The 27589-nt window shown below is 41.1% G+C and overlaps 1 protein-coding gene across 1 annotated transcript; it reads left to right on the forward strand.

Moving 5' to 3' along the window:
* The first annotated feature begins 814 nt into the window (after positions 1-814).
* cep162 (centrosomal protein 162) lies at positions 815-26304 on the forward strand. The gene is made up of 31 exons (XM_063879171.1): positions 815-914; positions 2151-2255; positions 2516-2633; positions 4658-4717; positions 5311-5493; positions 7902-8033; positions 8194-8371; positions 8490-8560; positions 8638-8708; positions 8961-8991; positions 9664-9732; positions 11364-11558; positions 13753-13768; positions 15868-16126; positions 16821-17052; positions 17192-17352; positions 17718-17852; positions 17968-18099; positions 19192-19304; positions 19412-19511; positions 19595-19721; positions 19806-19969; positions 20426-20530; positions 20744-20980; positions 21367-21579; positions 22311-22605; positions 24452-24584; positions 24930-25071; positions 25141-25239; positions 25630-25764; positions 25943-26304. Exons 2-31 carry the CDS (start codon positions 2196-2198, stop codon positions 26138-26140), a joined length of 4164 nt encoding a protein of 1387 aa, XP_063735241.1. The 5' UTR covers positions 815-914; positions 2151-2195; the 3' UTR covers positions 26141-26304.
* The last annotated feature ends 1285 nt before the right edge of the window (positions 26305-27589 follow it).

The raw sequence follows: 27589 nt of genomic DNA on the forward strand, positions 1-27589 counted from the left end.
CCAAAACTACGCTGTGCATATGACAAATGATATTTCAATCTTCAATTGAAGTAATTAAAAATAATGAAGGAGCTATAATCACACCTCCAAAAATTGATGAATTTGCTTTAATGTTTTATTCAGTTGGAGAACCTATATGTTTATAAAATGATGTGTGTGCTTAACATTGTTTTTCTATAGACCCCCATTTGAATGTGCTTAATGAAAGACACGTTTTATTTAAACAAAACATTGAGCAGAAGGCACATTTTAAAACCACAAATGTGTGCTTCTTTCTTTTTAAAGTTACATTGTTCTGTTGACTTACCTGATACACTTAAATAAAAGCCTTCTTTTTGTTATTTCTTCACTTTTTTATTTTTTTATTTGGCATTACATTTGATCATGAGGTAATTCAAAAGTAACAGAAAATTATCAGGCTGCATCACTTTTATATAGTGATACTCAGATTAGTTTACTGATTACATTAAAAAGCGTTATATAAATGTAATGTGTTATTACTATTATTATTATTACTATTATTATTATTATTATTATTATTATTATTATTATAAATGTTGGAATTGTTAGTGCTGTCCAAATTGCCCTACTATGAAAAAGTACAAAGTTTTCATTTTATATAAAGTATTAATCATTTACAAACATAATATTCAGGGAAAGTTTAAATTATATATTATAGGTGTTTTTTGTTTCACCAGTTTAAACTGTGCTGTGTAAACATAGCCTCAATAATCTCTCCAGTCACTCAATTGGTTAATGGCTCCTATGACGCATATCTTCTTAGCCAATCAGGTTGCTTTTTTGACCCGGCTGGTGTTGCGGGAAGTGCCAGCTACTCAAATAAACCAACGAAGGAGGAGGACGCTTGAACAAGTGTCCAGTTAAGAGAATTATATCAAAGTCGAGTCTTTCATGTGAGTCCTGTTGATGCAAGCTTGATATATGTATGCTAATGAAATTGTAATGCGTTTCCTGTATGCAGTAGCATATCGTTTAATTACTTTTCTAACCAGCTAACGTTACTTGCTAAGGAGATAAACTACTTAGCTAGCATTGTCAAACATCCTGTAATACCCCGGAAATATGGCAATACTTTCTTCAAAATAAAAATGGTGCGCCTATTCAGTCTATGCTGCTGTTGCTATACGAAGAAACATTATGATATTATCGATTGGAGGTGGAGAGAAGACTTAACCAAACTTAAATGTCGATTTATATGCATAACTACTGAAATAACTTCGGTAACATGTTTTATTTTGACAGTTACCACCGGAAACTGCACTGCTTTCGTTCTATTTCATGACGCCTCGATAACAACATCCCCCTTTCCTTGATTTTTGCGTTTTCTTTTTGTTTATTGATCATTAAGCCATTATTAAACACAAGGCATAAGATGTTTAAGCGAGCATAAACAGTGTCACTAATAATGAACACTCCCGATGAACACTGTTGATGAAAGCTGTTGTCTGGCTTCGAAGTTGCTAAAACACAAAATCCAGTCAAAATGATTTCATTTAAGACCCCAACACTGGTATTTTGGCAATGTTATTGGGATTCATGCTGATACCTTAATACATATTTTAAGGCTGATCCTCACTTAGGATGTGTGTTACTAGCTGAAGGTGCCAACTAGTTTTAAAGTCTGACGATATTGTAGGGTTTAATTTTGGTCCTCCCACAAGTGTTTGATAAATAATCAATAGTTATGGGATATACTGTAATCAATTAATAGGTAAAGGCAAATACTAGTTTAGCTAGGACAGTCTGGTCTGTTTAGAATACCACCCCACTTTACTGTGTGCAGCCTTTAAAACCAGTAAAAGAAAATCAATTGATATTACGATTCGCAAAAAATGAGGCAATCCCTAGTTTTATATCATAATATTGACATATATCAGCCTAGCCCTTCTAACAGTAAAACAGCTGACTCAAATAAACAGCTGTAGCAGAGGTTGGATGTGCATCAGCAGGAATATAAGTCAGGTGTGTGTAACCTCACTGTGCTGCATTCTTATATTCTATGATAAGCATCTTAGTCATTACTATTCTCATAAAGAACTTGAGTTAAGTAAACATAATATAATATCTATACATAACATACATTCAGCTTATCACAGTATGTTTTAACAATTGTTTTACTTTCTTTTCAGCTGTCTGGATTCTTATTGGCTGATGGAGAGGACAGTTGTATCACTATGTCTCACAGACTGACTAAGGAGCAGCTGGATGAACAGTTTGAGCTGTTCTTGAAAGAGGTAATTTATAGTTTTACTCCCTGTGGTCCTTTTCATAGCACTCCATCTGTGAAAGGTTGTTGGATTAAGGGACCTTGTATGGTCACTCCCGTAACAAAATGGCAGCTAAGTGAAAAGCACCATCTGTTCAATCCACACAAACTTGTACTCTTGTACAAGTAAAAACTGACTGATGCTGTTTAGTTAGCTTATTATGAATCAATTGTTAATATACATATTGTTTAAGGTACTTCTCTGACTTAAATCCTATTTCCTGTCAGTCTGATTCAGGTGACTCTGAGAAGCAGCTGGGGGTAAAGAGCAGCCAGAAATATTCCCAGAAGACAAAAGCGTCCTGGTGGCAGGATGAAGAGCCCAGCGGGGGAGGAGCAGGGAGAGGTAATGATAAAGGGAGGATTCTCCATCAAACATCCTTCACACTGGTCACTGTTCGCCTTGGTGAGACTGACACTTCACAAGGAGAATGTGTCACTGGCTGCAGGTGTGCCAGTGTTTAAGCTTTGCTATCCAGGGAGGATGTGAGAGAGGAGTTGTGCATTTGTAACATGATTTTACAATTGTAATATTCAGCTAGCAGTAACCAAATGCACATGCAAGAAGTCATGACCAAATACAGCAGGATGCAAAATTCCTCTTTCTGATAGATACAGCTCCGACGAAGAGACCACTGCAGCATTATCAGTTTCTCCGGTTTTACTATTTGTAGGTTTGTCTTTAAGTTAAACATTTTATTGTATTCTATAAACTACTGACATAATTTCTCTGTGTTGGACTTCAACAGACTCTGGTATGGCTGCCATACATGTAGAGATAAAGATTAAAGAAAAATGTGGAGTGGTCTCTGTATTATATGAAATGTGCCTGTTGCACCCGTTTCATAGCTTCCTCTGAATGTAGTGTGGGTGATACACCTTAGCTGTGTCTCAATTTACACACCTCTGTACTTGCATGTGTTGTTTTGAGTGCATCAGTGTGTCCTGAAGCAAAGTATGGAAACATGCACGTTCAGTACTCGGATGGTGCACTCATGGTTACCTGTGGAATTGTGTTTGGACAATTCTCGCACTCAACGACCTCCATCTTGGTGTAACAGAAGTTAAGCGACCAGCTGCGGTTGAGGTTGCTCAGATCAACACCGCACTATACAAATAAAATGTATACATGTGCGTTTTTTCCACTTTTTTAAAGTAAAGTTACTTACCACTATACTGGTGAAGAAGCCGGCGTTGATCTTGTAGGGTTAATTGAGCATTCTGTAAGGATTTAGCTAGCAAGCTGACTAACACAGCCACCTAACTAACCGCAGCGATTGTCATTCTGTCGCAGGAACTGCAGCGGGGTGCAATTTGAGAAACTACCCGGTTGAATAATCACACACTGCTCGTGTGTTCACGGTGAATCCATTGTATTCACTCAGGATGTGAATTACTGCTAGCAGCATTCAGTTGTTTGTAACAGACATGTATGGAGAGGCGTTGACTTCCGATAACATTTAGTTTTTCCAGATGCTTCTGTTGAGTGTAATGAGTGAGAGAGCCCATTGACTGGTGGATTTGGTGCTTTTTTTTATTACAGTATGTTGGTTGAACTAAACAAGCATACAGGTTATTAAATAAATCCTCACATAGCAAGGCTTGTTAGAACTTATTTCTGCTGATCAGACATTTTTCAAACGATATCAAAACAAAAGTGTGTAGCTCCTCCCCTTTCTGCCCAGCACCTCTGTCTGACCTGTCTACTTCTACTTTGCCCTTTTCACTGATCTCTCCTTGATTCCAGTCCCATCCTTACCAGGATTTGCATGATGGTTTCTATATATTGTTTAATGTCTTTCTTTTCCTCATAGCACTGTACTCTCTGCCCGGCTTCCTGCATAACAACTTTCTTTCCCTGAACTTTCCTTTTTGATATTTAGCGAGTAGTGAAACGCATTAATCCAACATGCGTGTGTTTGGAGTGAGCAGAGTTATTTGACTAAAGTTGGTCTTGTATCTGAAATAAGCACTAGCATTCACAGATTGTGCTGTCACTGGCACAAACACACAGTCCTACACGAACTACATAAGATAATAGCATTACACATTGGACCTAGAAAGTTCATTTCAAATTTAGATAACTGATAACTTCCTTATAAAAGCAACATTAGACTCATTTAGATTATAAATCATTCTGTGGTTAGTGTTACCCTTTGTGAGATATTATAATATAGTCAGTATGTGTGTAGTAACAATCAGTTTAAATTATTCATCAAATCTCTCACATTGCTGCTATATACCATCAGACGCACAACATAAATGTTCAGTTCTTCAGAAAACTGTGTGTACCTTTCTCAGATTTGCATGTGTTTGTTTACATCTCTTGTTCTGCATGACTTTTCCTTTCTGTTCTCCCTTTCTCCCTAGCAGAGATGGCCAAAAAAAGATTTATCAAATCCAAAAAGGCTAAGCCCGAGAACACCACTGGTGAGAGCTGAAAAGAGGTCCCGCATTACACAGCTCAGAGTTCACTTAGATTATGTCTACATTAAGAATGACATTTTGTATTTTCCTCTCTCAGTTCTTCCTCTCCTGCTCTGTCATGCCCTCTACTGTGTTTCCATTCAGCTACACTAAGGATTAAGTTTGAGTCATTTAAGTTTCAGTGGTTAAGATAGTGATTTCATATCGTAAATCATCTTGTAAATCACCAGCTGTGATGACATCGCCAATATTTCTTCAATTTGAATGACATTATTGAGCTGGCAACAGTAACCTCTTGATTTTCCAACTGAAATTCACAGGCTATAAACTCTGTTGAACTGCTTAATATTGACTAATTTCAGTAAACCTATTTGACTCAAAAATAAAGGGTACATTTGTCCAAAGTTGTGACTTTTTAATGTCCTGCAATTCTGGAATGACCCAATTGTTTTACCTTTGCCCCCTGTAAAGCATCTTATATGCATATATAACACATGAAAAAATACATTTTTAACCCAACTTCAATCTAAATCTATCCCATATTTAATTCCACATGCACCAAAATGATTTTCTATTTTTCTTCTTGCTATCTGAAGTGGTCAGTGTGGATCCCGTTTTAAAGCCGGTCCCCAAACCTCGCTGCAAACCTCCCGATCAGCCGGTTCAGTTGGACAACACTCACTCCGATGCAGTGCTGGAGGGTAGCCCTGATGACCCTCTCTCTGAGGATCCTCCAGCAGACAGCTTTCACAGTCCTTCCCAGAGGGACAGTGGAGATGGTAACTGGAGCTCAAAACCTCAAACCTGTTGGTGGTTGTCCTTTAGTCCCTCAGTGGTAGAGTGACAGATTTCACTAGCACTCCTTTTTTAAGTGTTGTCATTGTTCTATTAAGCTTTTAGTTGTGATATTGTACACTAACGTTATAGTTTCTCCACCTGCCACATGTACATGAACACTAGTAGTGTTGTGTGTTCACTGAAGTATTTTACATACTGATTGTTTCATTGTCTGTTGGAGGCGTTTCAAACATTCTGATGTACTGGTAATTCCATTTCATTTAAATGTGTAAGTTGAAGTAAATGGCAGGAAGGTAACCTTTAAATGTCATAACACTACCAATTATGACCTCACATTTCAAACAAAGCCTTATTTTTAAATGTTGGCCTTCATACCGTGCAAAACTGAACTCATACAAATTCAAAAGTGGAGGAATGCATGCATAGCAGAGGAAAGCAGGTGGCAGTATGGGACAGGAGTAGCAGTGCACTGTGTGTCCTGTGAGAGTTCATTTCCTGTCCATCTGAACACCAGTAAAGAAAGACACATAAGGTCATTGGGACATTTTCACTATTTAGCTTGTGGTTTATTAAGGACTCAACATGTGAGTACACACTCAAATGGGTGTACAGAAAGGAAAGGAAGACAATGTGTTCATTGGTCACACTGGTTTTGGTTTTATACAGCCCCGGAAAAAATTATGAAGACCACTTCAGCGTTATCATTTTCTCTTGTCTTATTATTTTTAGGTATGTCTTTGAGTTAAATTATTATTCATTTTTTAAATTGTATTCTATATACAACTGAGAATGTTTCTGTGTTTGAATTCAACAGACACTGGAATGGCTGCCATACATGTAGAGATTTAGGGAAAATTTGGAGTGGTCTCGTCATTCTTTCCGGAGCTGCAGTTTGTCACAAATCAAGGCTCAAGACATTCAGAGATGTGTGCAGGTTCCATTGTTCTTCATCCATATTAATACCCATGCTGATTGATTGACCAGTTACCCATTATATATTCAGGAGATGCACACCTTTTAGAAAGTCTTTACACCTGTAAATGTAATACCAATACAGCCCTGATCAGATAAATGCTGCCTTCTGGAGGTGATTCTGTTGATGATGATGTTCTGTTTGATTGTGTCAGGTTCTGAATCTCCAACATGGTATTCTTGTTTGAAATGTGTTATTCCTCAAACAAATTGTAGTACCTGTAGCATGTTTATTAAAAATAGGCAAAAAGGCTGAAAGTGAGGTGGCACAAGTAGACAGAACAGATCACATATTTTTGTAGGCTGCCCTGTAAGTTGGCACCGTAAGGGCTCCCTCGACAAAAAGCAATGGATCTTTACATTGGATTTTAAAATATGGCAGAAAATGATATCTGTGGCACACAACCGTTTATGATTTGCTCACGTTTTGTTCATCATGATAATCTCCCCATACTTAACCCTCTGAGGTTTAAGCCCGTTTTTCATGTTTGGCTTGCCTGGGCTTTTTTTGTTGTTGTAAAAATGCTATTAAAACTCGAACCCTGTCCACCATAATCAAGTAATATGCATGTGTTTTTCATAACAAGCTAGCCTATCAGCATATGTAGGCTACAGGGATGTGACATGGATGCACACATATAGTTACAGTTACAGAAAAACAAGACGAAAATGTTATCACTCCTTGAAAAGTACTCGACATCAGAAAGTAGTTCTTGGTGACCATGGGGAAAAACGAAAAATATCAAAGCATCAAAATCAATATGTATCTACAATATTTACAAAAAAAGGTCATAGTGCTTTTATGTCAAGTAGGTTGGTTGTGCCATTCCTCAGAGCTGTTTCTGCCAGAAAAAAGCCAGAGGGCCCCAGTACACTTAAGATGGATAAATGGTCACAAAAGACATCCATTGTTTGTTTATACGCTTTTTGAAATCTTAAAAGAGTATATTACAAATCGCCTGAAATTGGTACAAACAAGCAGCAACATGTGTAATGAAGGTTTGGCGCTCTGCTATATCCTGCATTTCGAAGTGAATCGTAGGCTCGCTCCGTTGCGGAGATATTCCCGCAAGAGTTGGAACACTGTTTCAAACTCTCATCATGGTCACATGGTTGCACATCACCACATACCTTATTTAGGGAATCCTACCAGAAACAAAAAAACAAAAATGAAACAATTACTCCCATAGGAGGAAGCGTGAACGTGCTAAAAACCAAACAAATTCCTGGGTTTAGGACTCATCCCTGTACCACTCTATATGTAGAATAAATATGTTTAAGTGTAACATTTAGCTGATCCATTCCAGTTATCAGTCAGAACCTCAGATTGTTTACAGTATATTAACTGACCGAGGTGGCATGACCTCCATCATTAAAACAGGAATCACTCATGCTTTTCGTTGTCATGCTTTTCTAGGACTGCTGGGATTTGGGAAAACATTCCGGAAGTCTTTGAGGAAGGCTGTTGAGGAGGAGGATGATCCAGGAGGTTTGAAGGAAGTCGGTCCGGAATCAGCCATTCTCAGCAGTGACACTACTGAGCTAGAGGGTGGGTCCAGAGATGGTTATGAGGACACATTATTTGTATTAATGGGAGCAGTCACTATGTCCATGTGTCTCTTGGCAAGATATGGGTCTACTTCCTCTTCATACACTTTTTCTGTTTTTCTCTCTCAATGTTGTGCTTTGCGCTTTATCTGTGTGTGCAGACACACTGATGGTACCAGCTGGGAACATGACCGGTATTGGCTTGGACACCATAGAGGAAGAAGAGGAGAAGGCCAGGTTCTTCGCCCACCTTGAGGCCGGGGCATTATCCACTATAGATTACTCCAAGCTGAACAGAGCGCTTGACTCCAAAAGCTCTACCCTCGCTCCTCACCTCAGGTATGTACATTTATTTTGCTCACTGTGGCTGAAATAAGTCATTCACAAAATGTTTTGATATGTCTTTTAAATCACGGTTGTGATAGTAATGTAATAAGGATAGATATCGTCCCTCTAGGGAAGCCGATGCAAAGGTGGAGCAGAGTGAGGATCAGAGGAGAGGCACAGAGATCAGCAGGGAGTCTCCAGGTAGAGTGGTGAAGCCTTTCTCTGTTTCCTGTCTCTGTTTTGTTTCTGTTGGTCTCAAATCAGGCGTTTTCTCTCAGCCCTAACAGGACCTCCGCATTACAGTGATGATTTTGAGGAAGAGGAGAACGTGAAAGAGGTGCTGGAGGAGGTTTGTGTTACTTAGAATTTAAGGAGAGTCCCTGATAAAGGCTCTCTTGAACTGCTGGCATGTACGTGACACTAATGACTACCTCAAAGCCTCCAAACTGAAATAAAAACAACACTTAATCCACACTGCTGAAAATGCATGCTCGCATGAGCTGCTCTTCTGCCTCCAATTACTAGCTCAATGCGTCGGGCCTCCAGTTCTACACTTGTTTTCTGACATCAAACTGATATCATGCACTCATCTGTTTTTCAGAAACCAAAGATGTCTTCAATTCTTGCCAAAGGTAAGAGGGAAAAACACATGATGTTGCTATTTTATTTATTAAATGTTTTCTATTCTATGAAGTCACCCATTTCCCCGTTCATGGGTGCGTGCTCAGTCTCAGAAGCCTGACACAAGCATGACATAGCACTTAGAGATTCCCAGAGTTCATTACAAGAAAACTGGGGGGGGGGCTGCTTTCTGTTTTTATGGCCCCATACTGTGGAACAGCTTCCAACCTCCATTGGTATTTTTGAAAGTAAATTAAAGATCTATCTTTTGAAATTGACTTTTAATTTGAGGCAATTGTCATTTTTAGTCGTGTCACTGTTCATGTTTTTATTGTTCTGTGATATAACTCTTTCTGTTTGTGTATACCTTGTTGTTAACTATGTTACTTTTTATTGTCATTATCTGTCATACTCTGTAAAGCACTTTGGGCTGCATCAAGCATGAAAGGTGCTATATAAATATAGCGTGTATTATTATTGTTATTATACAACGTTAACACAAATCATATAGTGTGCAGGCAGCATAAGCCAAGTGATCATTTATCATGGTCATGCAGAGTTGGCTCATTGTTCCTTTGAGCAGAATCAAAATGAATCTGTTTGATGATGATGATTTGGAGTGCTGGACCAAACGAAGGAATGCAATAAAAAGTAGGCCCTCTCTACCTTTACTCCTGTCTCAGTGTCTCTGCATGATTCCCTGGAGGACACAGAAGACAGAAGGAAGGACTCAGCAGGGTCACTGGACAGAGGTAACACAAACATGAGCTCAAGTAGGTTAGAGAACACTTTAGCATAAAGCCAAACGAGCACCACACAATATGATGCAGCAATAACCATCTAAAATCTGAATAAAATGTAAAGACAGTGGGATTTTTCCGGGTAACGTTATACAGACAAAAGCATTGAGACACTCCTTTTAATCATTTAATGCAGGTGTTTCACTCAGTCCCACTGCCACAGGTGTATGGAATCAAGCACCTAGCCGTGCAGTCTGCCTTTAGAAGCATTTGTGAAAGAATGGGTCGTTCTAAAGAGCTCGCTGAACTCAAACGTGGTCCTGTAATAGGATGCCACCGTTCGAACAAGTCAGTTCGTGAAAGTTTTGGGGTGAACTATAACGGAGCTTGCGAGCCAGGCCCTCTTGTCCAACATCAGGGTCTCACAAATGCTCTTCTGGATGAATGGGCAAACATTCCCACAGACTCACTCCAACATCTTGTAGAAAGCCTTCCCAGAAGAGTGGAAGCTGTTTCAGCTGCAAAGGGGGCACCAACTTTATATTAATGCCTAAGAATTTGGGATGGGATGTCATCAAAGCTTCTGTAGGTGTAATGTGTAGGTGTCCCAATGCTTTTGTTTATACAGTGTATGTGTCCATGTTTGTTAATGTTGTGATGTTACAGGTCAGTGCTGAAACTCAGGTTTTAGAGAAAGTCGTTTTGAAGACCCTGACCGCTTTAAGAGTGAAAGGACAAATTTCAACCCCTGGTAAACAATGATTTTTTATTGAATCTATTGTAGTAAGAGAAGATGTGGTCACAGGAGTAAGGCGGCGGATGAAAAAACTAATGTTACATATCGCGTCATACATCATCAATACCTAGTCCGCTGCAGAGGGTTCAAAAACACCAAATCTGAGGATCATTTACGGCTGTACCATCCTGAAGATGTAGCATAGTAATAAAGTCATTTGTATGTCAAGGTGTTCTACCACTTTATGCTGTAAGAAAACAAGTTAAGTATGATGTCAGACAAAGTTTTCACATTTTACATCCAGCAAATATCATTCTATAGGTAAGGTAAGTAAGGTATGTTTATTTATATAGCAGGTTTTCAGACACAGAGGCAGTTCAAAGTGTTCATCAACATTAATACACAATAAGAGAAAAATAATAATTAAACGCAGTGGAATAACAGATTCATAAAAACATGCCTTAAAGAGATACAGGATAGTTAAAAATCAACATTGTCAAGACAGTAGGTGTTTCAAAATGCTTTCTGGGTAAGTAGCTGTAAAAAGAAAGGTTTGTTCCATTTGTGCTGTGCATAAAAACTAAAAGCAGCTTCGGCTTGTTTGGTTCTGGGCCGGGGTACAATTTTTAAGCCCGCCCCCGATGATCTCAGAGCTCTGGGTGGCTCGTAACAGAGCAGCATGTCGAAAATATATTGGGGTCTGATTTTAAAATCAGTTCTGTGAGCTACTGGTATAGACAATTTCAGTCATTCTCAGGCTGGCATATCAAGCAAAACGTCCAATCCTGTTGAGAGAAGGGGGTAGGGGCTTAAAAATAAATGTCAAGAGTTAAAACGACAGGCACACATCCAAACATTTCCAACAAAGCCACTGCTGTCATCCAGTCACCGTGCTCCTTCTGTGCAGGGCAGGCCTACGTGCAGAGTGGAGGCTCAGAGATGGAGGCTGTCCATGAGGCCTACAGGCAGATCCAGGTTGTGGAAGATTCAGAGGACCATTATCTCCATTATTCTTCTCTGGAAGGGCGGGGGGCCATCCCTATCACCCCCCTTCCTCAACACACCACGCAGTCTCTTCAGCCGGCTGATACCAACGAGTCAGGTCAGACATATCCTCTTTACTCCCTGCTTTACCTGGAGTAGCATTGCATCACCAAGTTAAAACGACTGTTCCTTATCTCAAGGGTTGTCTCACAGCGAGGCAAGTCAAATGTACTGTATATAGCACATTTCAACACAAGGCATTCTAAAGTGCTTTACAAAACACAGTAAAAGCATTTGGTTTGTGTAACCCTTTATGTTACTTTACCTTTGGTGCTTATTCTGGGTTCAAGTATCCACAGTGTCTTACTCAGATTTTCTAAAAGGGTATAACAATCCCAGAATGCACAATAAAGGTGTACTCAATATCTAAGTTCAATGGGGATATTGGGTAAGTTTAAGTTTAGATCTCCCGCCAGCACACGACAACACACACAACAATGACTTAGGAAACAAATATGAAAGAGTGTATTGTAATTCAACATGTCAATCAGAGAAAATAAAATAAATGAATAAAATGTATCCAGTAATGGACCAAAGAAAGTACCTTCACAAGTTATAATTTCAATTTACAAAAACACATTATATCATACAGTGCCAACCAGAGTTGGGTTTAACGTGTTACAAAAGTAACGGAGTTACAGTAATGCATTACTTTTTGCTGTAACGCAGTAATGGTATAACCCATTACTTCTGAAGTGTGGGTGATATAATACCCGTTACAATTCTCAGTAACGCAGTTACAACACATTTTAACCTGAAATGATTTGGTGTTTTGTTTCTAAGAATTCACAAACATCGCGAGACATTCCGACACCAGAGAAATAATTGTGCAGGTGGAATAGTAACTCAGTAAGTCTGTTTACTATTGGTTCAGAGGGCTGCAGAAACAGACGCACAATGGAGAGCTGCTTGCTCACAATGCAGAGCTGTGGGCTCGGATAAAAGCAAAGAAAAAGACAGGAGCGCTCGCAGGCCGAAGCAACAGAAGGTAACTTTCTCTCGGTCTGCCTCTTGAACCCCAAAAAGTTCAGAGACTCGTGGCAGAGTGTTGAAGATCTGCAGCCTCTGTCCTCTGTGGAATCGCCGGCTTTTAGAAAGCTTGTCAGCCAAATCCCCGTTAACACACCAATGACAAGGTGAGCTAACGTTGAATAGAAACTCGTTCATGTACAGCAGGTTACAGGGCCGTGCAGAGGCTCCACTAACATGTTTGAAAGGAGCCAGCACGCGACGAGCATGTTTCAGGTTTTGCCTTCTAAGCATCAGCATTAAAACTGGCACTGAAGTCATACCATTTTTTCAAGGCAACCTGCCCATAGATAGCTTTAAATAATTGCGCTGAAAACCGTCTTTCAAAGCTATAAATTATACGCTTTGAGCTTTATATTGGGATGATAAGTTAAACAGAGTGACTCAAACACAAATAAGTTCCATTACAGTTCAGAGACAGTATGCATCTTTGATTCTCTGTACTTTATCCTAAGGACTGTACCTTAATATTGATACGCAAGTTGACATTTGTTGGAATAATTGCCTTTCACTTTTGCCAATTGCCCCCAAAGTTAAACCATAAACCGCCCGCAGGGATGTCAAATTCACCAACTGGCCTTTCAACCTGCTTCATCTTACTGCCCTTCAGCAAACTAAAACATTATACCTCAGTGGTATATGTTCTGGATGGCCTGATTGCTCTTGCTCCAGTAGTTTTTCAGACAAATTTGTCGACATTAAATTGACAGGTCAATGCTAATAGAGGAGCGGGAACTGATCCTAATCCCTCCGCAATTTCTTTCCCGGTTTGTCTTGACAGCACATCATTAGCTTCAGGTCTTCGCCGTTGAGACGTCCTTACGGTTATTCAACAATAAATTACATTTTAATCCAATTTTTTACATGTGATACTCTGCTACATCTTTGAATTCCAAAATGAAAAATCCTATTAGGAAGTCTCAGTAACTAGCAATAAAATTAAATAATGTCCCTTAATGCTAGACACAATACAGTCATTTAATATACAAGCTCAAAAAGGATTAGTTCCTTATAATGGGGAAAGAAAGTGCTGAACATGCAATTACAAAATTAACGTCTCTAGTTATTATGATATAATAAGCCTAGATTTTGTTGCTTCCTCAACCTCCAACTTGGCAGTTCTTCTAAAGTTTTAAAATGTGGAGGTCTTCTCCCTAATTAATGACCGTGCTAGCCAAAGCAAGGTGAATCCCTCTTTAGTTCTTCCCTGTCCCTTTTCTAAGCCATCACACTGACCCTGTAAGTTAGGGTGCCTTACTGGAGCCTCCAGCCACTCCCCGGCGCCAACTCTGGAAATAGGAGTAGAGCTGATCATAAAAAATTTCCTGAACCCTCTGGACAAATAAGGAACACGTTTGATAATATCTTTTTTTTGCCATATCAAGGAATCATTTACAGTCACAGTAAATCCAAGTTATTCCTATATCCCATAAATCAGAACTTAGGAAGTCGTTATCAAAATTGACAACATAATAATTGGTAGTGCTCCCAATCATGCTGTATGAGAACTTAACCGTTCAATTTTTATATCATCAAACAAGAAACTGCTTCACAACCTAAGAAAACCAAAAATTCCAATAAATATCGCCACATCGTGTGGGTTGATGATAGAAGGACTAGGATGAACACATAACTGATCTTATAACGAGTTAATAACCAATACTTAAAAAATGGTACAATGTACGCATACTTCATAAAGGCCATTCATATAACTGTCCACAACATTAATTCGAAACCCCTCACAAACAATAAAAAATCGTAAACTCTTCATCCATTTTTCACAACTTTTCAGCGTCGCATAATCAGTGATATAGCAAGGCCCATGCCTCAACTGTTGTGCTCGGTTTGATAACTTTAGATAAGGATATATTTTATGTTTTTTCATTTTACTTTCAGTGAGAGTGCTGTGTCTGTACACACAGGGAGGAGGACCTAGACATTCAGCCAGCAAGGAGCAACAATGTACCCCGCACACCAGACAAAGCCAACACAAGACAGGAAAAGTGGCAGACAGGGAGGCTGCCAAGGACGAAAGCTCGGCCAGCGAGGGCAGTTATTAGGGTTTGGTGCCCTTGTTTTCTAGGGCACCGGCAGAGGCTGAGAGGAGATTGGTTCCCTCAGTCTCCATTGTTGGCAGTCCTCGAGACAGTGAACCGGCAGTCCCTGAGGACCCCAGTCAGAAGTCCTTAAGAACTAAGCCACTTCCCACCCCTAAAAACCCTCTTTACTCAACTGTTGACTGAAATATGAAACACTTTAGCAAGACGTTAGGTGATATTTGGGATTCGCTATACGGTTAAAAGGCAGACACTGATGGGATACATAAGGAACCATTTACAGCTTGCTCTTGATAAACGGGTCTGTTTCTGTTAATTCCTCTGTGAGGCTGGTTAGTCTAATTGGTTCTCGTACACTGGTAGATAGCATGGGACAAAGGACGGAGAGTTTGAGTGGATGCTTGTTTGATTTTGTGTTAAGAGAGTCCTCACTGCGAGGAGTTGATGAGCTCTCGCAAGAGAGGGTGATGTCAGAAGGTTCACACGCAAGCCTCTGAAGGCAGACTACCTCTGCAAGCTTTGAATCATCAAACTTCAAGATTTCCAGCAACAGTTGGTAATTTTCAGATGCCCTGCTTGGTCTTGCTGCAGTAGTTTCTTAACTTTTTGACAAATTTGAGGACATTTTAAATTGACAAGGATCAAGATCTAGCTTAGAGTGATGCCGGAATGAATCCTAAGCCCGGAAATAAACTCGCATTTAAGCAGTTCTGGTTTGTCTTAAAGTAAACTGGTTTTTAGCTTCAGCTTAGCGCCGATGATGTGAAGTCCTGTGACGGTCTTTTATAGCCTAACATTAGCATTTTAATCCATAAATAATAAAGTGGTGTTAACATGTGGAGGTCATGCTGCTGCTTTACAGGTCTTATTTTATGAAATATTCCAAAATAAAATTGAAAAATCCCTTTTGATATTTAGGGAAGATTACTTCTGAGGTTAGACTACAAAAAAAGTTATTACTGCACCCCTCTAATGCTAGATTCACAATAAAGTCATTCATATTTGACAAGATTTCAAGATTTTACAGGGAATTTATGTATCATTTATCTATGTACCATAAGCCTGTGTGAATGAGAGTGCTGAACATGCAATTACCCCAAATATGTAACGTCCATCAGCTGTTTTAGTCTTTTATTCAACCTAGGAATATCCAACACTATACCATAAACATTTTTGTTGCTTTCCTCCAACCTCCAAACCTTGGTTCAGTTCATTACAGTAAGACAAAATGTTTTAAAACAGTGTTGATGTTGTTTTTCTCTTTCCTTATAATGACCACAGTGCTGTGGGATTCATCCAAGAGCAGACATCCGGCTCCTTTGAAACGACTTCTCCAGAGTCCCTCCTCAAGCCATCGGGACGGACTGACCCTGTCGCAGAGATAAAGGGAGGCACAGGATTGGCCAGCCTCCAGTCCAGCTCCCCAGGCCCCGCCAACCTGACGTGGAACATCAGACACGAAGTAGAGAGGCTGATTCAGGATGAGAACAAATATTCTGCTGACACGTCCTCTCGGGGGAGCAAAGCTAAGAAACAACAGGTGAGGAACTAAAACTCTTTTTTTCATATCAGCATCGGACAGAACACATCAAGCAGATCCAGTCGAGATAAATCCAAGCTATACTTCTCTTCATATCACACATTACATATATCTAGAGCTTTAGGACAGTCTTATCAAACATTTGAAACATAAGGGTGATTGGTGATGTGCTGCCTAATTCCAGTTCTGTATGGTATGAACTCTAACCCTTGGTCAATCAAACTTTATTTATATAGCACTTTCCATACACAAAGGGTAACACAAAGTGCTTCACAAACCTAAAACAAAACCAAAAATTACAAATAAATACTACCCCCCACTACCCAGGTGTTTGATAAATAGTAAGGCAAAACCTAATGGATGAACACACTCCAACTGACGTCAATCAACACAGGACTGAATAAAACAACAATACAATTAGAATAAAAAATGAGTACAATTACTATAAATAAAATTCAATAAAAAGCCACATAATATAAACTGTCCAAAACAATACAGCTTATTCAGAAACACCCGTCAAGAAAAATGTAAAGATTATATCTTAGTGATAAAAAGATCGTTCCTTACATCCAATTTTTTCATCAACTTTTCAGCGTCAGGAAATGAACAGCTGATATTTAGCAGAGAGCCCCTCCCTCACACTGTCATGGTGCACTTTTGAGTAACTTTAGATAATTCTGGATATTTTTCCCAGGCCTCCCGTGGCTCCTGTGTTTCTCATTCCTCTACGTCTTCAGTGAGGAAGCTCGCTGTGGCTCCTGTGAGAGGCAGGAGGGTGGAGGGGAGGACGGCGGGGGCCTGCAGGACTTCAGGGCCCAGCAGAGCTGCTGCTGCAGCCAAAACCCAGAACTCTGTCCCCCATCCTCTGCAGCATCCGCAAGAAAAAGCCAAATCATCAAAGAACCAGGAAAAAGAGGACCACACAGGTTTTAGAGGCACTCACACACACAATATGAAGTCATGAAACTGCTCGGATAACTCCAGATGTGTGTTGATACACAGATGCTACATATTGAAGGATGGTGGTGTGGTCCTGATCCCTTGTTTTCTTTGTTTGTTAAGCAGATCCGGACATGAGGGTGAGCAGTGAGTTGGTAGCCTCTGTTCAGTCCTTGGTGGCAGTCCTCCAGCAGCAGATACACACCTGCAGTCCCCTGGAGGCTACACACACACAGGAAGTCAGAAGTCCTCAAGAAACCAGACCGACACACCTTCCACACCACAACGTAGGAAAACCCTTCATTTACACCTGACTGTTTTGACTGAAAATGAGGGCAAAAAACAACAACTTTAGAGCACAGCACGCTCAGAAGCATGATAAGATCTGCTCACTAGGGATCTACAGCCTGTAGAGTCTTGGAGGAGGAGCACTGTGGGATACAGTAGCATGGAACCATTGTTACAGGACCTTCTCTTGGATAAACCGGGGTCATGTTATTCTTAAATCACTTTGCTGTGATCCTTGACAGACCTTCTGTGTCTAGGTATTGGTTCTCAGGCAGAGTCACTGTTTGTAGAAGCAATGCACAAAGGATCAGTTGTCAGAGTTTGAAGATGGGATGTCTTGGTTGTGTTGTTGTGTGTCTCACAGAGGGAGGAGGTGCGCTCTCTGGTGGAGGAGCTGAGGATGCAGCTGGCTCAGAAAGAGAGGGAGCTGCAGGCGATGAAGGAAGGAGCAGAGGAGATGACCTCACTGAAGAAGCAGAACTACCTCCTGCAGAGCAAGGTGAACGCATCAAATGCTTCAGATTTGCCAATGATCAACATTGGAATTGTTATCAGATGCAAAACTAAGTGAAGAATAAATAAGCAGTTAGTAAGCTGTTACTTTCTCTCCTTAGCTGCAAAGTGCAGAAGACGAAAGGCAGAAGAGGAAACTGGCGGAGGCCTCTGACTCCACCTCTGGGGAAAAGCTCCAACAGCTTGATAGAGAAATAAAAGAGCAGGAGACACTCCTCAAAGGTTACCAGCAGGTTCGTTTCCATCAACACTCACCTCTGAATGTCTTAATATGTCTACCCCTAGGTTCATTTAATCCACTCTGTTGTTGGATAGGAAGTTAACATCACAGCCTCTGTGTGTTTAAATATTGTATTCGATTTGTGAATTGAAAAGTAGCTCTGTAGGTATCTCTGTCTGGCTGGAGCCTAATATTTTCCTGCTGTGGGTTTTTCACATTTCTACTTTCTATTGCAGTACATCACTGAGTCTTGGAAATGCAACCTATCACTGTAAACATATCTCTATACAGTGTACTCGCATTAAGTGAAAAAAGAGTTTCAAATCTACAGTCAGATCCTGTATTATTGTACCGGTTGTAATTATGAGACATCCTTCACTTTGTGTGTGACATTTCACTGATGGGAGGACCTCAGCTCACATTGAGGAAATAATTCAGTTTTTGTCTGTATGAAGCTTAAGGTCATTAACTGGGGGCAGGACTGATTTTCCTCTCTGTGAAACGTAATAAATAAAGAATGTTCCGGACTGAAACAACACTGCGTTAGTGCTGAGTGTTACTTAATGTACAATACAATCCAGAGTGCAGGAAGAGAGTTTCACATCACCGTAAACCCACTCAAAATTGATACAAGTTTAATCAAAGGTCCAAAATCACTCAGATATTTGAGTATTGTCACTGGCATGTATTCCTCTATATCTCATAAGGCACTGCTCCACATTTCATAGATAAACATTAACCTAATTCTGCCAGTTCATAATCTCTTTTTAGAGCCAGGTAACATTCTAATCTACTTTGGCTTTTAGTTTCTTCTTCCCAATGTTTTAAATAGTGTTCTTTACATTGTTATAATGCGTTTCAATGCGATTGGTGTTTGGAGAGCAGTGTTGTTGTGAGACTGGTCAGAGTGGGTCTGAGGGGGTCAGTTAGACTCTACCCCTATGATAATACAACTGTAAAGGCCTTTGTATAGACTCTACCCCTCCATTGTGCCAGCTCATTAAACTTAAAGCATAATCACTTAAAAAGTATGTCCCATGTCTCAATTTTACCTGTTTGATCATTTGTGCCAATATGCCACAGTGAAACAGAGTGTGTTTTACAGGAGAATGAGAAGCTGTATGCGCAGATAAAGGCTCAGCAGGCGCAGAGTAAATCCAACGAGGAGGCCATGTTCAACGAGAACCAGAGGCTGCTCAGCAAGCTCACCTTCACTAGGTGGGTTCACCTGATGTGTGTCAATCTTAACTCTGAAACTTGCTTGTGCAAAGAAAAGATGTTGTTAAATGGTTGTTTTCTCTGTGGCATCATTCCATCTTCTCCAGTGAGCAGCTGAAGAATACCTCCCGGACTGTGGGAAGTGTGTGTTTGATGGATCACACTCAGCGCATTACTGACTTGTTAGCTCAAATGAATACACTTCAGGTAAGAACCACAACCACCGAAATGCTATTCCTTGAGTAGTGTTTCATCTCCCTCAGTTACAACATAAATGTGTGTGTGTGCAGAGGAATGAGGCCACACTCTGTGAGGATATCCTCAGGTTGAAGCAGGAGAAGCAGGTTCTGGCAGTGGACCTGCAGCTGATGAGGAAAGAGAGGGACCTGGCTAAAGCTCAGGCCATGTCTGCCTCAGGTAGGACTGCGAGGGGTAGAATGTAAGACTTGGATACATTAAAGTGATGTTTAGTTTGACTGACATCTGTATCCTTTGTACCAGGTGATAAGTCCTTTGAGATGCGTGTGTTGGACGAGAAGCACAGAGAGGAGGTGTCGTCCCTGAGCAAGAAGCTGCAGTGGTTTGCAGAGAATCAGGAGCTGCTGGATCGAGATGCTGGCAGACTGAAGGCTGCTACCACTCAGATACAGCAGCTCAAAGAGCAGGTGGGCTGCTTCCCCCCCACTGATCTATACAAAGGCTTTTACACTGGTATATTATATATAAGTAACACCTTCATTCAGAGCATGTGTCTAAAGACCCCTACACACAGCATTTGCATTACAATTCTATTACAACCTGTTTGAATTTGTCGCCATGGCTGAGATGAGTGAAATACATTAGATAATTCATTTCCTAAGAGGCTTTAGATAAAAGTCTGCCATTTAATTACGTGCTTATTCTGTACTCTGCTCTCTTGCAGTAATCTATTCCAGGAGTTTGTCACCAAATATGAAGTTGAGGGTCCTTTCTTTCCATGCCAGTGAGGGCCAATCAGACTTTCCTCTTTCCATAAATTTGCAATTAAAGTCCCCAGTTATTTATGGAATTTAAAAGGGATAGGAAGTGTTCCAGCCCCAAAGTTGAATGTTGCTCACTGTGTTGAATTAATGTTCCTCCAGGTAGAAAAACTGAAAAGTGATGTGGGCAAGAGAGGCAGCGAGGCGCAGACAAAGACCAAAGACAAAACTGTGGAAACCAAGAGGATGCAGGACCTGCAGCGACAGGTTTCCCTAACAAACACACAAACTACATAAGGAAACCCACCCCCCTGTTTATGTCTCTCCAGTATTTATACTGTGTGTGTGTGTGTGTGTGTGTGTGTGTGTGTGTGTGTGTGTGTGTGTGTGTGTGTGTGTGTGTGTGTGTGTGTGTGTGTGTGTGTGTGTGTGTGTGTGTGTGTGTGTGTGTGTGTGTGTGTGTGTGTGTGTGTTTCCCAGGTGAAGGAGCTAGAGCAGATACTGAGGCGTAGAAACCCAAACTCCCTGCCTGCTCTGATCTACGCTGCAGCCACAGCTGGAGGTGCAGAAGAGGGTGCCGATGGGACGTCCCCCCCCAGCAGGATCAGTGCTCTGCAGGAGCGCAGGATCCAGCGTCTGGAGGCCGAGCTGGAGGGCCACGATGAGGGGACCAAACGCAGCCTGAGGGCCATGGAGCAGCAGTTCCTCAGGATCAAGGTACAATCAGTCAAAAGAGGAAGTTTATTCTTATAAGTAGAAGCATTGGTATGAGTATTCTTATGATATTAACATTATTAAAGCTAATTCTTTAACACATGCAGCCTTTCCTCAATGAACATTAATAACAATGAGTTTTTAACAATGTAATAACCAGGTTTTTCTCTTATCAAACTTTAACTTAAATGAATACTTCACCCCAGCATGATCATTTATATAACATTTACCCACCGTGTGTTACCTTGAATTCTTGAAGAAAAGTTTTTCTCACAAGTCTGATCAATCCACCCTGAACTCACTACTCAATCTCTAAGAGGTGTGTACACTCACACACACAGAAGCTTGAGTCTGTATGAATTTTAACACTGTCTGTTCTCCGTGCTCAGCTGCGCTACGAGCAGCAGATCTCCGAGCTGGAGCAGCAGCTGGAACGCAAACAGCAGCTGGAAAGTGCAGAGTCAGCGGCAGGGGGGGAGCTGTGGAGGTCAAAAGCTGGGACCCTGCAGGTGGAGCTGCAGCAGGTGAAGCAGAGCCATCAGGAGAAGGAGAAGTCTCTCCAGGAGCAGATAGAGGCTCTGCAGCAGCAGCTCAAACTCAAGGTAGGACAAAACCCTGGACATATTGGAGGATGGAAAAAGGACAGAGAAATGAAACCAATCAGCAGCTGTTTATGAACCATTTTATTTATAGTTAAAAGGTTATAAATTAAATGTTAACCTGTGTGGGACAATTATACAGTACCTGTATTCGGAATCGTCTTCCCAATAATGTCCAATGATTTTGTTGAGCAAGTCTGGTTTGACATCTTCCACCATCCATTTCTGTATTCACCTTTTTAGCCAACTTCATTCCAACTCATATATACAGGTTTTGATCTTCTTTTTTGAATTTATTGTCATTAGACCTAATTTACACAAAGTTGAACCCTAATTTGAGTATAAAAAGTCAAAGATTCTGAATATTTTGGACTTTATTTAAGATCAGAGGAGAGAAACTTGATGGAGGATCACAGACTGATATACTGTATGTCAAAGTTTAGTCTGAAATCCAATTAACATTTTCCAATTGAAGACCACAGGTTAAAATGAAACACCCATAATATTTCCTGCAAAGAAAATATGGAACCTTCTATGTTATTAGTGTGTCGATTGGATGAAAGAACCCTTTGTTCTGATATGAGAAACATTTAGAAGTACAACAGCAGGTTAGGTGAAGAGGAAAAAGGAACACCAACATATGGTTTACGTTTGGTCCCAGCGTCTCGTTTGTGCCTTCATGGTTTAAAGTGTTAACTGAAAGTATAAATGTAACTGGCTCCTCCGGTTTGCAGCCCCAGCCCAGCCCAGGCCGGCGCCAGCACCAGGCCGAGGCAGCGTTCGGGGTCCGGATCGAGCGTCTGAACAAAGAGCTGGCCCTGAAGACGCAGAGCATCCAGGAGCTGAGCCGCACCGTGGACCGGCTGCAGAGGGAGAGGAGGAGCATGCTGTCGGCCCCCCCCCCAGCAGCAGAGAGCAAACGACCCGCAGCTAAAAGCCTCAGCTCTGCTGCTGCAGGGGAGACAGTTGGGGGGGTAACCTTTCCAGCTGCTCAGTATGAGAAGACCTACCAACCCACTGTGTTCACCGGTACAGATCCTTCCCCTCCTCCTCTCTCTGCATGCTTACAGGAAGAATATGGTGTATAGGCCATGATATCCATAAACAGAACCAGACACAAAGCTGATGTGAGCAACACTCGCTACGATGATGCAAACATCCAGAAACTGGGACTACCCCGGGCTTAAATCAGATATATAAACACAAATCAAATATCAAGATGCACCTAAATGTGATGTCAAGTACACCACTTTCCAAGTCTTTTTCTGCATAACTATTTCACATGTATCCAATATTTGTTTAGTAAATACCAAATACCAGGTTTTTATCAAACAATTAAATATAAGGACAGTTCCTCGTGTGTAGGCCTCCTTTCCTAACGGGTTTCAGCACAATGGCTTGTTAGCTTCCAAAAATGGTTTCATACATCATCACACTGATACCACGACTCTCAGTGCGGTGGATTTAAGTGATTGTAGAATGTGAGTCGACTGATAGATTTAGAAGAAAGAGCTCTGCATGACACTTCTTTATAGTTCTAAGCAGGCAGTGTTAATTTCGTCAACGAAAACGATGACGAAAAATGTTCATCAACGACCTTTTTTACTAGACTAAGACGAGACGATGACGATCTAAAAATAGATTTTTGATAATAAAAACTATGACGAAATCTAGATTTTGTTTTCGTTGACGACACGAGACGGGACTAAAGTGTTAATGGTGGACTGTCGCACATTCAAAATGCAGGATATTTTATTTTCCCCTTCCGGCTTCGGGTTCAATATTCCAATTTCAGATACCTGTATTTGCTGAATTAGTTTCAGAGAGAAAACATTTTGACTGAAAGTTGTGATTTTTCACTGACTAAAACTATGAAGAATAAAAAGGACTAAAATGCGACTAAAACTAATAACCATTTTCGTCCAAAGACTAAGACTAAATCTAAAATCGCTGCCAAAATGAACACTTTAAGCAGGGCTTTGTCTCTCTGTGAAAGACCAAACCTTTAACAGACGAAAGTGATGGCAAAACAGAGAAGAGTTCAAGAACAAGATGATACCAAACACACCTTAAGACCAGCCTCTAGATCTTCAGCCCTGTGTGAGAGGCTGTGAACCATACATTGTTAAAAGCAGAGAATACAAATCAACAGGCAAATACTGGAAGATATTGACTGAATGTGTGTAGTTCAGACTGCTGCAACCTAACAAGTTAGTAACCAGGATCCATGATGGATAACAGACTGTAGACTGTCACATTGAATTATGATCGAAGAGGATCTCTTTACGACAGGAGGAACAATGGAATGATCATAGGTTTCTTTGTGTGAAAGGGTTTTATTACTCTTAACATGGCCATCACTTCTGAGGAACTCTCAGGGGCGAGCACTTGAATGCAATACGATAATCCAGATTAGTCAGACCTTTTTCTTCTCTTTTTGCAACATCAACAGGAGAAATAGTTAGCGTAAGAAACAAGGAAACTGAAATGTAACACACTATTACAATCACATTATGTTCAGGACCGTTTAACGTACATTTGACCTGGGATTTAACTCTGTGTCTAATTTGAGTATTGACTAGTACCCTAAAGAGCTTCAGTCCAACTTGGATGGAGACAGTTCACATTCCCTGAGGTCAGAAATAATAACACGTTATTATAGTAGGGGGCTTCATAGAGTTTCTCAAAGGGTTGATTTACTTTTATTTGGAGGAGCAGTCTTTTTCATGGTCCAAACACTTGGTAGTTTTGCAATACAGTCATACTCACAGATAAAAACTGACGTATAATTGGTTTCCTCGCCCCAAAAGACTCAAGGTGGCAGAACAAATGAATACATAATGATTAACATTCTCTTGTTGCTGCTTGTTGACAGGCAGCCACATATCAGAGGTGGTGCAGGAGAGCGAGGCTCTGATGCAGCAGGTGGAGCTGCTGCAGCTGCAGAGGGAGCAAGAGAGGGAGGTGCTGACTGCACAGGCTGAACACGCTAAGGAGGAGCTGAGCAGGTGTGTGTGCCGGGACCCCAAGTAATGTGCGACTGTGAGCTGTCCTGTGCCATCATGACGCGCAGGGTGTTATTTTTTAATGGTGCTCGAGCTGTGTGCTGGAGTCTTCCTGTCTGTCAGCTAAACTGCGCTGCTCTGGGATGACGATCTAACTTCAGCAGCTACGTTAACTACGGGTGCGTTCGTTTATAGTCATTGTGCACGCTGGAGTCACTCTGGCACCGACTGGACCGTTGGTGCACTCGGAACACATATCGGATCATCGTCACCTTTTACTTACCTGATGAGTTTGCATCCCTGAGTGTGATCTGATCCTGTGTGTGTGTGTGTGTGTGTGTGTGTTAGGGTGAAGCAGCAGGGTGCGGAGCAGCTGAGCTCCATGAAGGCGGCGCATCACCGGGCTCTGGACACGCTGCGGGCCGGCTACGCCCTGGAACACTCTTCTTCACGGGTGGCTGAGTTGACCAATCAGCTGCACACTCAGGAGGTACTGACACACTGATAGGAATTTCAGCAGTCCTGAAGAGTATTATGCACATGTTGCTTTTCCCTGCAGGTGACAGTGAAGTATCTGGAAGAGCAGCTGACGGAACTGCAGGGGGCCAGAGAGGCCCTCACTGTATCCAGGACCAGAGAGGACGCTCTGCAGAAACAGGTAGAGGCCTTTCATAAACATTTGAAGTTATTCTATCAGATCTAATCAAAGACAAGATGTCGTTTCTTGTTTGATTTCTGGATGGTTTTTATTTGTGATTATTATATTTTATTAAAACTCCATACTTCAACCATGGTCCCCTTATACAATTAGTGAGCGTTGAGAGATCTAAAGAAGATCGTTTGGAAAAGTTTGGTATTTTGGTTTAGAGGAGTGACTGAGTTTTCCAATCCATCTGCAGATATGGGTGTTACTGTAGAACCAGATGGCACAGAACATGAACAAAAAAACATTTAGTTTCTCTGCTTGATTATTTTATCAAGCCCATGAACTTATTACGTTTATCAGATTTATTTTCCTTTGAAAACATTCTCTCCTCTATGCGTGAAGCTGAGCAGACTGCTGAAGGACCTGAAGGAAGCTACAGACGCTCAGAGCCCGGAGGTGAAGCTGCTGTGCGGTCTGGAGAGGAAGATCCTCAGTATGGATCTGCGCCACCAGAGCAGAGAGAGGGAGCTGCAGCAGGTAACCCTGACGTCCAGAGACACGGAATATTTGATAACCTTTACTGCTTGCTGCTTTATGAAAATCATGTTTGGGTGGATTTTAAATAAGAGATTCTGAAATCCATTGCTGCAACATTGAACCAGACTGCCCTGATCAGGAGGTACCCCACTCATTTTCAGACTCCCCCGTCCTGCAGGTGATCGGGGGCTCGTGGCCAACTCTGGATTCGGATCAGCAGTCGGAGGTGGAGAGCTGGAAGCGTCTGGCTCAGCAGAAGAGCAGAGAGGTGGAGGCTTTCCGTCTGGAGCTGGACTCCATCCTGGACATCCTGAGACACCTGCAGAGACAGGGGGTGGTCCTCCCCCCTCCTGAGACCCCCCCACACAGGAGCTGATGCTAACTCATGCCAAGACCAAACAGTCATCCCTCAGCATTACAATGAGCTCAGATGACAACATGAGTGGCAAACATCAGAGACAGACGATGTGTACTAGCAGCACTGCTTTAACACAAATAAATAAAACACTAGATGAATAAAGTAAAACGATCTAACTTTGATATACCACTATATCTCTGTTGTGTCCCATACCGAGCTCCAATGCTGATAAGCTCCGGGCTGGTAGAACTGCAGAGCAGTATCTAAACTGCCCCTGGGGGAGAAAGCCTGTGTCAGTTGGTAGACTCCCCGGTTTAGGGCAGCTTCAGGATCCACAACCCCTAACCCCCTTTTTAAATTGTTGATTATGCCGGTTTGAATAATCTAAAAAAACTAGCATAGCCAGAGTCACACAGATACCACAGCTGTGATATATCAACACCAGAGTACACGAGCCATATTTCAGCATCAATCAGAACCAAAACAACCTCATAATAATAATCCATTTTATTTATAGCGCACATTTCTAAAAACTCAAAGGCCCTTTAGAGGTACAATTCATAAAAACATAATTCAAACAACACTTAATATATTTAAAACACGCCATTCATTTACAGATTGAAAGCCGTTTTAAAAAGGCGAGTTTTGATTTGAGATTTAAACATGGTGAGGTTGGGGCAGTCACAGATGTCTTTTGGGAGTGAGTTAGAGTTCTGGATGGACTGGAGTTTATTGAGGAGTCTGGATGGTGTACCATAGAGGATGCTGTTGCAGTAATCTAGTCTGGAGGAGATGATGGTATGGATCAGTATTTCGTCAGCAGATAAGGAGAGTGATGGGCGGAGACGGGATATATTTTTGAGGTGGAAGAAGGCAGTTTTGGTGATGTGCTTGGTGTGGTTTTCAAAGGAGAGGTTGCTGTCGAAAATGACTCCTAGGTTTCGGATGTGAGGGGAGGAGACAGTGGTATCGTCGATGGTGAGGGATATTTAGTTTTTTGTCATCAGGTGGCTTCCCCTTTTCTGTCTTTGAGTAAGAGGGAGGTAACAGTTCATCTTTTACTTATGCACAATTAAAAATATAAATGAAACAAAGATTATAGAAATGTTATTACATTTTAACAAAATGAATAAAACAATTTATCTGAAAGCAGAATACATTGGCAATGTCATATATGGAATTCAACTTAGTTTACCCCAATCCAAAAGAAGAAAACTCAATTTTCTGATTTGTAACTAATAAACGTTTTAGAAATGTAAACTGCTGTCACTGAGATCTGATGCCTTCGGACGTAGGAGCGCAAAACGTCAAGGGAGGTACATGGTTCCCTCTTCATTCACTGAGGGTGGACTCAAGTGTGTCAGAAACTACAAGGCCTCCTCTCCCAGCAGTTGGTAAGGGAACTTAGGCTTACTCAAATTGAGTTGTAAAGCGTGTTCAGTATGTATGAAGTCTGGTAATACTTAT

The sequence above is a fragment of the Eleginops maclovinus genome, chromosome 3 (genome assembly GCF_036324505.1).
Source record: "Eleginops maclovinus isolate JMC-PN-2008 ecotype Puerto Natales chromosome 3, JC_Emac_rtc_rv5, whole genome shotgun sequence".
Lineage (NCBI taxonomy): Eukaryota > Metazoa > Chordata > Actinopteri > Perciformes > Eleginopidae > Eleginops > Eleginops maclovinus.

Bases quoted from the DNA above. Each gene is read 5' to 3' on its own strand.
- cep162 (XM_063879171.1), top strand. From the start codon at position 2,196: ATGTCTCACAGACTGACTAAGGAGCAGCTGGATGAACAGTTTGAGCTG. The intron at 2,256-2,515 runs GTAATTTATAGT...ATTTCCTGTCAG, and splicing joins TTGAGCTGTTCTTGAAAGAG to TCTGATTCAGGTGACTCTGA. The intron at 25,072-25,140 runs GTACTGACACAC...TTTTCCCTGCAG, and splicing joins ATCAGCTGCACACTCAGGAG to GTGACAGTGAAGTATCTGGA.